The following is an 11,547-nucleotide window of genomic DNA, read 5'->3' as shown; positions in this document are numbered from 1 at the left end:
TGCATAGTTCATGTTATCCCCAGCCGGATAACGCCTCCACAATAGGCCGCACCTATGCTGTTGCTCCTTCACTCCCCCTGCCCCTCCGCCTTCCGCCATCCGCCTGACCAACGCTTCCGCCTCATAAAGTGCGTGCCAAGCTATCGTCGCATCCACAGCATATCCACTCGACAGGCTCGAGCAGTCGACACCTACACGGTCAGCAGGCATCAGGCCGCAGGACCAAAAGGACAACAAACACAGCCAGCCGCTGGGATTGCTGCGGGCAGCAGTCCGAAAGGCAGGCGGTGGGCGTGGCACTCGATGGACAGTTGAACGTGCGTTTTGTATAGCACTTTTCATATGAATATGAATTGCTTGCGGTTGTGTTAAGTGGCAGAGTTCATTAAAGTACGTGAGTGTATCTGTCTCTATCTGTGTGTGTGCGTGCGTGTGTGTGTGTGTGTGTATGCATGTCAAACTGTTTACAGTTATATATATATGTGCATACACATATAAAGTTGATTAAATGTACGCACTTTTTGAGCGAATGCACATTAAAAAGAGAGACAGAAAGAGAGAAAGAGAGAGAGAGAATGAGAAATGAGATGAGATTCATTCAATTGCATTATGCAAATTGATGGAAATGTGAAAGCGGCTCAAAATGTGGAAAAAAGTGCATAAAATGCATAACTTGATATATGAGAAGTATATATATATATATGTATTATATACTATATATATAGTTGAAACATACTATATAACTCTTATGCTAATGATAATCATAAAAGTCCTCGGTCTGTTTGACAGATAGTCAAAGCGAAACTTTTAAATGATTTGAATTAGTTTGTATAATATTATACAGGCTATTTAGTTAACAAGATGCGAGCTCTAGATATAGATATAGATATACATATATATATACATATACAAAAAGAAGTTCTGTTATCCCAGAGACATCTTCTCAAATTACTTTAAAAAGTACAGAATATATCCTCAGCTTAGCCTATTGAAATTCTGAGAATATGAACAGCCCTATCTCATCCCTGGCTAATGAGTAAACTGGTCTCAAATGCTTAGCTTCTTGGTTACTCAATCCTGTGCGACAGTGTTATTAAGGAGCTTTTAAGCTAATGAAAAAATACATTTATGTATAAAACAAAAAGTTACACACACACACACACAGCTTAGATCTATGTAGCTATAGTATATCTACAATTTCCATAGATACCGAGAAAATGCTTGCTAAATTCTAAGAAGCACTGGCAGTAGAAGCTAATCAAAACATTTCATAGTCTAAATGGCTGCAGGGCTGCTTAGATATATGTATGCTGCTTCCTTGAAGGATTCCTGCCAAGCATGTATTATTATAATGGAAGAGCGAGCTTATTCCTGGAAAATTCGATTCCAGCCACGAAGCGCAGACCAAACTAAAAAGTTATTTTGGCTGAAATGTATTTAAACTCGATTGCTATAAAGAAAATGCAATTTGAATTGTTTTGAATTTTTGAAATAAATTTGTTTATTGTTTGCTGGATTTTTGTTTTCTCTTTTTCTTCTTCTTCTTCTTCCATCCTCTTTCTTAGCTTCACTTATTTTATGTCTGTCACATAGTAAGCAACGGCTTTGCGATTATTTAAAATAAAATTTTCGCTTACAAACTAAATAATGGGCCATGTTTACATTAAACAGAAACAAAACTTTTGCGCTTTATAATTTAGTATATATATATTTGTATATATTTAGATTTATGTTAAAGTAATAATTGTGGCTGCTTTAGGAACCCAAAAGAGATGATTCAAATTATGTTTAGCTGCGGCTCCTGCTGGCTGCACAATTCGTTGCATACTTTTGCGGGCACTTGGAAAATATGTAGAACGAAAAGGCGAAAAATTTACAATAATAAACTTAATTATTTATTTGTGTTAAAAGCTTCTTTTTGCATTAAGCAAATAAAGAAATATTTATCAAATTGTTTTTATTATTCAAAAAGGAAAGTAAAAGCTCATCAAGTGCATTCGCCAGCATCGGAAAGTTTTTGTAATTCTCTTTTTCTTCAGCTTCTTCTATGATTTCTTTATTCGAGTTTTCTTTAAAAATTGAGAATATGAAGATTTATGAGTGAAAGTTTTTGTTTATTTTTTTCAGTGTTTTTCGATTAAATTTAGCTAAAAATTTGCAGCAACTGCTGCTTGTGTCTCTTTAGAATAATAATAATAATAAATATATATGCATATATATTTATATATAATATAATGATAAAAAAAACTAAACTTTTGTTCACTTCTCAATTTACAATGGCTTATTTGTTAAATTGTAATTAAAACGCTAGTAAATATTCGTATTTAGTATATATTACTGTGTGTGTTTTTTTTATAGCTTTGCTTGCATTTAAATTCTTTTGGGAATGTTTTGAAACGTGTTTTTTCTGTCTTATTCGCATTTAATTTATTGGCAGTTGTACAATACAATGCTGGAATGTATATATATGTATGTGTGTGTGTGTATTTCTGATATTTATAAATATATGTGTGGGTATGCGTGTGTTTATATATACATACATTATAATTTATTCATGTGTGTGTTTATTTATGTGTGTGTGTGTGTTGGCTTTTCTTTCTCTCATTTTTTTCCCATATTTCTTTTTTGTTTTTTGCTTTTTGAAATATGTTCGCATTTGCCTTTTGCGCCTTTTGGCCACGCCCTGCGCCAAACGCTGCGAAAATTCAATCAACAATAAATGCCTGCGAACTGCCACATATTTTGTTGTAGTAGTGGTTGTTGTTGTTGTTGTTGCTGCTGCTGTTGTCTTTTGTTGCTTTAATGGCATGCCATTAAATAATTTCATTAAATGCTTTGTATGATACATGAATGGCATAAAAAAAAGGTCGTCCCATTGTATTTTATCCTGTTATTTCTGTTGTTTCTGTTTCTGTTTTTTTTTTTTTTTTTTTTTTACTTTTTGCAAATTCCGTCAGTTTTCTTCAATCAATTAACCAAACCAAACCAACAAAAGTTTATTATACTTTACAAATTGAATGGAACATACACAAAAATCATGCATAAATGAGAATTCGGCTACAACAAATGAGTCGGGCTCTGAAATACTCTAGCAAAAGGCAGAGCTATTAGAATGATATAGAGTTGAAAGAACTTTAAGTAACTTGAAGAAATTAAAGAACTTGAAGAGAAATAGTTTAAGTTGATGCTGTTAGAATGAAGCAGAGTTTCAAGAACTTTAAAGATCTGAGAGAACTTAGAGAGAAATAGTTTGACTTGATGCAAATAAACTTTTTTTTATATGGGCTTTTTAATAATCGATAATAATCATAAACTTTAGTTTCGGCTATAAAGAAAAATAGACAAATTCATTGCCCTGTCCAAATGTCTTAAACTTGATAAATCTCAAAGAATCTAGCTTAAAGTAAGTACGTTTTTAAGAAGAAAAATATTTTTGTTTAATTAATTTAAATATTATTGAAATATTTACTGATAAAATAGTAAAATAGGTCAGTTTTTGAATTGAATAAATTTTTGTTTATATTTATTTGAAATATAAATTGTAAATATGGAAGCTCAAATTTTTGAATTCAATATATGTATTTACATAGTATATTTTTAGCTTTAAATGAAACTTTTGTGTGATTTAATCTTTCATTAATCATACTAAATATAAAAACTAATTTGTGTAAAATGAAATAACACATATTCTATGCAAATTTCAGATAGCATCTCAAAAGTATTCAGTTCAGCTTCATTCAGCTTTAGACTGAGTCGAGTTCCGCTTGGTTGGATTGCGTGCTATTGTTAGTGGTACGGTAGTTCGTTTCGGTTCATTGTTTGCGGTTCGTAAGCTTAATTGTTATCAGCGTGCGCGTCATTATCGCATAGCCCCCGGGCAAATGCATCTGTCTTTGTGTGCATGTGTGTGTGCGTGTTTGATTTACTATGATATTTATATATAAATTTTTTTTTTTTTGCATTCGTTGAGTGTCAGCTATTAATAATAATATTTTTGTGAATATTATTATTATTTTTTCATCGCAGTTATTTTAATGCCGTCCATTGTTGTGTATTTATTTATGCCTGCTCCTGCCCTGCATCGTTCTCTCTTCTCTGCATTTAATTGTTTGATTTTCATCATGCAATTTCCTTATTCGCTAATTAATTTGCGTCAGGGGCTGGCGCGTTTATTTGTTCTGTGGCTGACTTGGATTTTGTCAATAATTGTGTCTCAGGTCTATTTAATTAATTTTCATTTAAATACTACTATTGTTTAATATTATTTCCTTCGCTGCTGTAAAAAAATCCATTCATATATATATATATATATATATTTATGACATACTTTTTGGCATGGCAAATAAAATTGTTTTTGTTTTTGTAGTTTTTTTTTTTTTTTGTTTTTTTCTTTTTTGGTTTATTGAACAAATTTATATTCTATCGATTTATGTTTGCAATTGGTATTTAATTTATTATTTATAATTAATGCTTTAATAATTTAAGTTGTAGTTTTGTATGTACAAATGCGTCTGCTAAATGAACTTCTCTTCTCTTCTCCCTCATATATCGATATTCATATTCATATTCATATTTATATTCATACTCATACTCGTATTCGTATATATTTATAATAGTATTTATATTTATATTATACACTGCAATAAATTAGCGAACGTTTTTAGTGTATCAAGTGGGTATTATGTACAGGTTAAGTCAATTTTAATTAATTCAAATAACTAAAAGTATCAGTCTCTTCCACCGCCCCCAAATGTATGCTATGCTCCTGCCCTTCCCCTCTCTGTGCACCCATAAACTTGACTATATTTAGTTTTTAATTTAAATGTAGGTTTTTGTTTTCTGCCTTTAGTTAAGTTGCAGTTGTAGTTTTAGTTGTAGTTTTAGTTTTAGTTTAGGTTAGTTTGCCTTGCTTATAAATTCACTGGTTGTTCTTCTAACTGGTCACGCCTGCCCCTCCGCCTGGCTAGGTTACGCCCACAGGTCATGCAGCGGCTTGCTGGCCCCGCCATCGTCCAGCTCATTGAGGCTCAGATTCGATTCGTAGTGCGTCAGCTCCGGCTGCCGGCTGTTGTTGCTGCTGCTGCTCATCGTGGCGCTGCTCTGCGTGCCGCTCTCCAGTCCCCCGCAGCCGCAGAGCAGCTCGTCGTCTGCGTTGCAATTGCAGGGCTTCTTGCAGTTGTAGGCGCCGGCGCTGATGGCGGCTGGCGGCACAAAGTTCGAGCTGAACGAGCTGGGCAGCCCGTTTCCTGCTCCTGCTCCGGCTCCTGCTGCTGCTGCTCCTGACACCGTTTGGCTCTTTGCAGCTCGCTTGGCCGTGCCTATGCACTCGCAGTTGCTGCCGCGCTGCTGCAGCTGCTGCTTGGCATAGTCCACGCTGTCGTAGGCGGGCACCTGGCCAGCGGCCAGATACGCGGGCACCGCATACTCGTGCTGGCTGCGTCGATTAAGCTGCTGCTGCTGCAGCTGCTGGTTCTGCTGGTGCGGATGATGCTCGAGCGTTTTGGCCATGCCGGCCACACTGAGCTCGCGCTGCTTCTTGCTCAGCTGGTTCATCGTATTGAATTTGCAGGCAGCCGCCGCAGCCGAGGCGGATGTGGGTATGGGCTTGTAGCCGCGGGCGCCGCACTCGTTAATCGTGGCATAGTTGTTGCTGCTGCAGTCCGTGTAGAGCTTGTCCGCGATGCGCGAGGCGGGCACTGGCACCGGCACCGGCACGCCCCCCACGCCCGCCTGGTACTCGTGCGCCGTGGCGTACATGTTCACCGAGGAGCTGCGTGCCGCTAGGCAGCCGGTCACCCGCTTGTTGTTGTTGCCCCGGCCATGGGGCAGGGGCAGGGCGAGGCGCAGCTTCTGCCAGAACTTCTTGTCGTCCCACTCGATGCAGGTGCTCGTGCGCAGATAGTGCCGCATGTCCAGGTCGATGTCGCGCTGCGGCAAGTCCCCATAGAGTATGAACACGACGCGCTTGCGACGCTTCACCAGCTCATGGAGCGCACTCTTGTACTCGAAGCGTGTCCACTCGTTGTACAGGAAGTTCTTGGAGAGCACCAGCACGAACTGCTTGGCGCTCTCGGCAGCCTCGATGAGGGCGTCCGTAATGTAGGCATTGATGTTCACGTCGCGGTAGTGCAGGCACAGCCGGTAGCCGATGTCGCTCTCCAGGGTGTTGGCCAGGATCTGGTTGACGAAATGCTCGTCCTGCAGGCTGTATGCGAAGTAGGCGTCGTTCGGCCGCTCCTTGTCCAGCTGATCGACAAAGCGGGGCGAGCGATAGCAGAGGGTCAGCAGGCAGCTGCTCGAGTGGGCCCACATCTTGAGCTCGTGCCGATAGCAGAACAGCCCGAAGATCAGGCCAAAGAAGCCCACGAAGGCGCAGGTGGCCACCAGGAGCAGCGGCAACAGGCCCTCAATCTCGTTGGTGTGCATGTAGTGGGCGACGCCGTCCCTCAGGGTGCACTTGGTGCCGTTCTTCTCGCGCAGCACGCTCGTCGCATTGTTGTAGATGCAGCTGACCCGGGCGGCGTCCAGGATCTTCTCGGAGCTCTGGGCCAGGTAGTTGCGGAAGCGGGCCAAGTAGCCGCACTCGCAGCTCCACTGATTGTCCGCCAGGCTGATCTCGACGAGATAGGGATTAGCGGCCAGCTGCCAGACCTCGAAGTGCATCAGGCGATTGCCGTCCAGCCGCAGCACCTCCAGCTTGCGCAGCATCTGGAAGCTGCCGTTGGCAATGCTGGCGATGCGATTCGACTGCAGGTAGAGCTCGCGCAGATTCTCCAGATTGTGGAACTCGTTGCCCTCCAGCGACACAATGTGGTTGTCCTCCAGGTGCAGCACGAGCAGGCGCTTCAGTCCACTGAAAGTCGTGTTGTAGATGTGCGCCACGTTCGAGTTGTTGGCGTAGAGCACGGCCAGGTTCTTGCGGCCGAGGAAGGAGTGGCCGGCCAGCTCCACGAAATTGTTGCCATCGATGTAGAGCTCGGTGGTGTCCATGGGCACGCGGCGCGGCATCTGGGAGTAGCCGGCGCCGGAGCACTCGACGATGTTGGTGGACCAGGTCTGGTCGTGGAAGCAGGTGCAGTTGGTGGGGCAGGTCATCTCGCAGTCGCAGGCATCGAACTCGCAGCAGTGGCAGACCGCGAAGCAGTGCGTCTTGTAGGTGCAGAGGAAGTGCTTGGGCTCCGCCTCCAGCAGGGGGATGTAGGCGCGCTCTCTATTGTTCAGCAGCTTGCAGTAGATCGTCTCCAGGTCCATGATGCGCGGATACTGGCGGGAGGTGATGTGGTTGATCTTCTGCAGCCAGTCGATGTTGCAGTCGCAGGTGAAGGGATTGCCCCCGATGTAGAACTCGGGCAGCGCTCGTTGCTCGTGCACGGGCAGAATGCGCAGGGACTTGATGTCCAGCGTGTTGATCTGATTGGCGTAGAGATCGACGCGCGTCAGATTCGTCTTGTGCATGAAGGTGTCCGGGTCCACGGTCGTTATCAGATTGTCGTTCAGGAACAGCAGCTCAATGGAGTTCGGTATGGAGGCGGGGCCAATGCGCTGCAGCTGATTGAAGCTCACGTCCAGCGTTTGCAGGCGCAGCTCCGCATCGAGCCCAAAGCGATTCGAGAGCATGCTCAGGCGATTCTTGTGCAGATCGAGCCACTGCAGCGTGCTGGGCGCATGGCCATAGTCGAAGCTCTCCAGCCGATTGTCGGAGATGTTCAGCCAGAGCAGCGAGGGCATGTTGCTGAAGAGCCCGTTGATGTCGGTCAGCTCGTTGCCGTCCAGGCGTATGGCCTGAATGCTGGAGGTCATCTCGAAGGCGCCGGGCTCGACGACGGCGATGCGATTCCTCGCCAGATTCAATATCTGCAGGCTGGGCAGATCCCGGAACGTGTGCATGGTGATGTTCTCCAGGTAGTTGCCAATCAGACGCAGGCCATACAGATTGCCCAGCCCTTTGAAGGCGTTCTCCTCCAGCACGGTGACCATGTTCTCGCCCAGATCGACGGTGCGCAACAGGCGCATGTTCCTCAGCGCCAGTGGCACCGTCTTCAGCTGATTGCCATTCAGATTGAGGTCCTGCAGAGCGCTGCAGTTCCTGAACGCATCCGGATGCACTCCGATCAGCGCATTGTTGTCCAGCGACAGCAGCGAGAGCACATAGAGCCCGTTCAGGGCATAGGCGTCCAGGTACTTCAGCTTGTTGTGAGAGAGGAGCAGCGTGTGCAGGTTGTTCATGGGCGCGAAGGTGTCGGCGGCAATGTTCTCCAGCTGATTGTGGCGCAGATTGAGAATCTGCAGCGTATACAAATCGCTGAAGATCTCCGGCTCCAGCTTCGTCAGCTTGTTGTGCGACAGATTCAACAGGACGAGCCGAATGAGACCGACGAATGTATTGCGGTCCGTCCACGTGGAGGTGATTTGGTTGAAGGACAAGTCGAGGGCCTGCAGCTGATCCAAGTTGGAGAAGAGCTGAGGACTGAGCACGCTGATGGAGTTGTTCTGCAGGTAGACCTCCTGAATGGTCTTGGACTGCTCCGCGAACAGCTCGGAGGGCAGGGCGACAATCTTGTTGGAGCTCAGGTTCAGCACCTGCAGGTTCTTCAGGCCACTCAATGCCTTATCCGCTATCATCGAGATCTCATTATTGTTCACGTGCAGCACACGCAGGCGGCGCAGCGTGCCGAAGCCGTTGGCCGGCAGCAGCACAAAGTGATTGAAGCTGACGTCGAGCAGCTCCAGGTCGAGGGAGCACGAGCTGCCAGCGCGTCTGCCCGCCTCTGTCGTGGAGCTGGCGCTGGAGCTAGAGCTGGTCTCCGTGGAGGTGGCCGTCTCCTTGCTGCGGTCCCTGAAGCCCAGCTCATTGACATCCTGCAGACGGTTCTCGCTCATGTTCAGGGCGGACAGGGCGGACAGCGTGCAGAATATGTTGTCGGGCAGCGACCAGATGTTATTGGAGCTCAGGTCCAATCGCTCCAGCTGCCTGGTGACGGCAAAGGCGTCCGCCTCGATCTCAAAGTTCAGTGCTGGCCAGAGTATGTTGTGGGTGCGCAGCGTGAGGTTGCGCAGCTGCTCGAGCCCGTCGAGCACCTGGCGGCCCAGCTTGCCCAGCTTGCAGTACTGTATGGACAGCTGCTGCAGGCGCGCCAAATGGGCAAAGGACTGCGCCTCCAGCCGGCTCTTGGCCATGATCTCGTCGTTGCACAGGATGTGCAGAGCCACCGTGTGCTCCGCGGGAATCACACTGAAGTTGGTCGTATCGAATTCGCTGTTCACCGTGCGCAGGTTGCACGTCAGTGCAATCTCCGGCTGCTCCAGCCCGGCAGCGGGCATAAAGTGGCAGTCGTCGGGCGCATCATAGAGGCCCGCATCTCCGCCAGAAATGGGACGCAGGGTGCGTGCCGGCGTCGAGGGCGGCAGCAGCTGTGAGCTGGACACGCCCGCCTCGCCCATGATGGCGTTCGAGTGCGAATGCGTCTGCTGCTGATGCTTCTTGCTGCTGCCCGACAGCGACTCCGAGTGGGTTGTCACAGCATCCTGGCTGCTGATGCCGCTCGCAATTAGCAGCAGCAGCTGAAGTAGAAGGCACTGGCACAATGGATTCAACATTTTATGTGTATGTGTGTGCGTGTGTGTGTGTGTGTGTGCGCGGGTTTGTGTGAGTTTCTCCTCTAGTTATTCTTTGTTGGAGAGTGTAACGGGTTGAAATGAAAAGAACGCAACGAAAATCAATTCCACTTGCTGTTGGCCAAAAACTTTGGACACATATTTGCGGCTGCTTCCGCTGCCCTTCGCTGCTCGCTCGCACAGTTCACAAATCGGGGCTGAGTTGATGTTAATCGTAATCGCAATTGGCGTGGCCAACTTTACGGTTTACTGTTACTCCCGGCCACACATCATATAGAATGTACATAGGCACATCACACTAATGTATTTTCGTTTATTTTATTTAATTTACTTTTTATTTTAATTTATTCTTTTTTTATTTTTTTGTTAGGAACCTTGTTGGAATTTTTAATTGCTGCGGGCCACTCGCGACGTTCTATTATCACTTTTGGTATTTTCTTTTTGCTGTCGCTGGGGTTAACTTGTAACGGTTCACGTTGTGGTGCTAGCATGCGACGTACATGCGTCGTCTCTATGTGGTATATGTGGCGCGCACGTTAGCTGAGTGTCGACTGACTGCCGCAACGTGCGCAACTCTCACTTAAATAGAGAGACGGTCCTCAGTCGAACTTCACTTCACCCGAATGCCAAACACACAGAGCCGAGCCGAAGGCAAGCATAACAAAACCGACAACGACAGCACAAGAGAGGGAAATTTCAAAGGCAGAGAGCGCAACGCAGCGGGAGCGCAAGCCTTAAAGGAAATTTGCTCCGCTTGAGTGCGCTACACACAGCGAGAGAAAGATGCTGCTGCCTCACTGCCGCTGCTGCTTAGAGGGTTTCTAATCGCATCAAACAGCTGGCGTTCCTTTCGGCTATGCTACATTTTGTTGTTGTTTTTACTTCATTTTTTTTTTGTTTTTTGTTTTTTTTTTTTTTTGCTATTTGTCTCATCCTCAGTTCTGCCGAGAGCCGCCGAGGCGAGGCGAGTCTTCGACTTTGTCTCTGTTTTGATAATGAAAATATATGATGTGCAGGCCAGCGCCAATCTTCATACAAATGTAATTTATTTTTATACTCACGTGTGTGTGTGTGCTATCTCAGTCTAACTGTCTACTGTTGCGTGTATGTATGTCAAAAGTCTGTGTGTGTCTCCTTGTATGTGTGTGTGTGTGTGTGGCATATAAAAATAATAATTCCTTACATTCCATTAAATTACAATAATAATTTTAATTAAACTGTTTTGTCTGCGCTTGAGGTAACATTCTCTCGGCCCAGTTTGGCCTGGCTTGCCTTGGTTTGGCTTGGCTTGATGACTTCCTTTGCATTCACAATTTATCACTCGCTCTCCGCACCACCATCATCATCATTATCCTCATTGTTCTGTGCGGCCTGTTGTCATTGGCTTTATGATAATTTCTAAATTGGCAACAGCAAAAACTCCATTTTCTCTCTTCCCCTTTTTTTCTGTCGTTCACTTGAGTTGGGATAGGCTCAAAAATCAATATGCTGCATTCTAACTTGGCTTTATAGAACGATGATAATGATATGGATGATGATGATGATGGTGGTGCTGTAGAAGCTCTGGGCACAAACAGGAAGTTGGCAAACATGGATATGCTGTTAGCCAGTTGGCCGTAAACGGGTCAAGCTCTCTAAGCATAAGAAGAGGGAGAGTATGAAGCATGCGAATGTCCATTGGAAAGGGTGTCAATTGGAGTTGTATAAGGGTTTAAGCAGCATAGCTATGGCTCCGTATGGCCTAGTGTTAGTAAAGTTCCTGAGAAGATGGAGCATGGGATAAAGGAGATATATTAATATTTTTTCTATGGAGTAAATCTGTTTCGCATGTTTACAGATTATAATACATCCTCACTTTCTATATGTATCATATCTATTTACCCTAGATCTAGGCTTGGCCTTATATTTGGCTATTGTTCACACACTCTAAAT

The 11,547-nt window shown here is 45.1% G+C and overlaps 1 protein-coding gene across 1 annotated transcript; it reads right to left on the bottom strand.

The window, feature by feature from the left end:
- Positions 1 to 2,107: 2,107 nt before the first annotated feature.
- Positions 2,108 to 10,360, bottom strand: Toll-6 (Toll-like receptor 6). The gene has a single exon (XM_018008817.2). It carries the CDS (start codon positions 9,595 to 9,597, stop codon positions 4,969 to 4,971), a length of 4,629 nt encoding a protein of 1,542 aa, XP_017864306.1. The 5' UTR covers positions 9,598 to 10,360; the 3' UTR covers positions 2,108 to 4,968.
- Positions 10,361 to 11,547: the final 1,187 nt, after the last annotated feature.

The sequence above is a fragment of the Drosophila arizonae genome, chromosome 4 (genome assembly GCF_054131065.1).
Source record: "Drosophila arizonae isolate 15081-1271.41 chromosome 4, UAZ_ARI_1.0, whole genome shotgun sequence".
Lineage (NCBI taxonomy): Eukaryota > Metazoa > Arthropoda > Insecta > Diptera > Drosophilidae > Drosophila > Drosophila arizonae.
This window is presented reverse-complemented; position numbering and strand designations above follow the sequence as displayed.

Bases quoted from the DNA above. Each gene is read 5' to 3' on its own strand.
- Toll-6 (XM_018008817.2), bottom strand. From the start codon at position 9,597: ATGTTGAATCCATTGTGCCAGTGCCTTCTACTTCAGCTGCTGCTGCTA.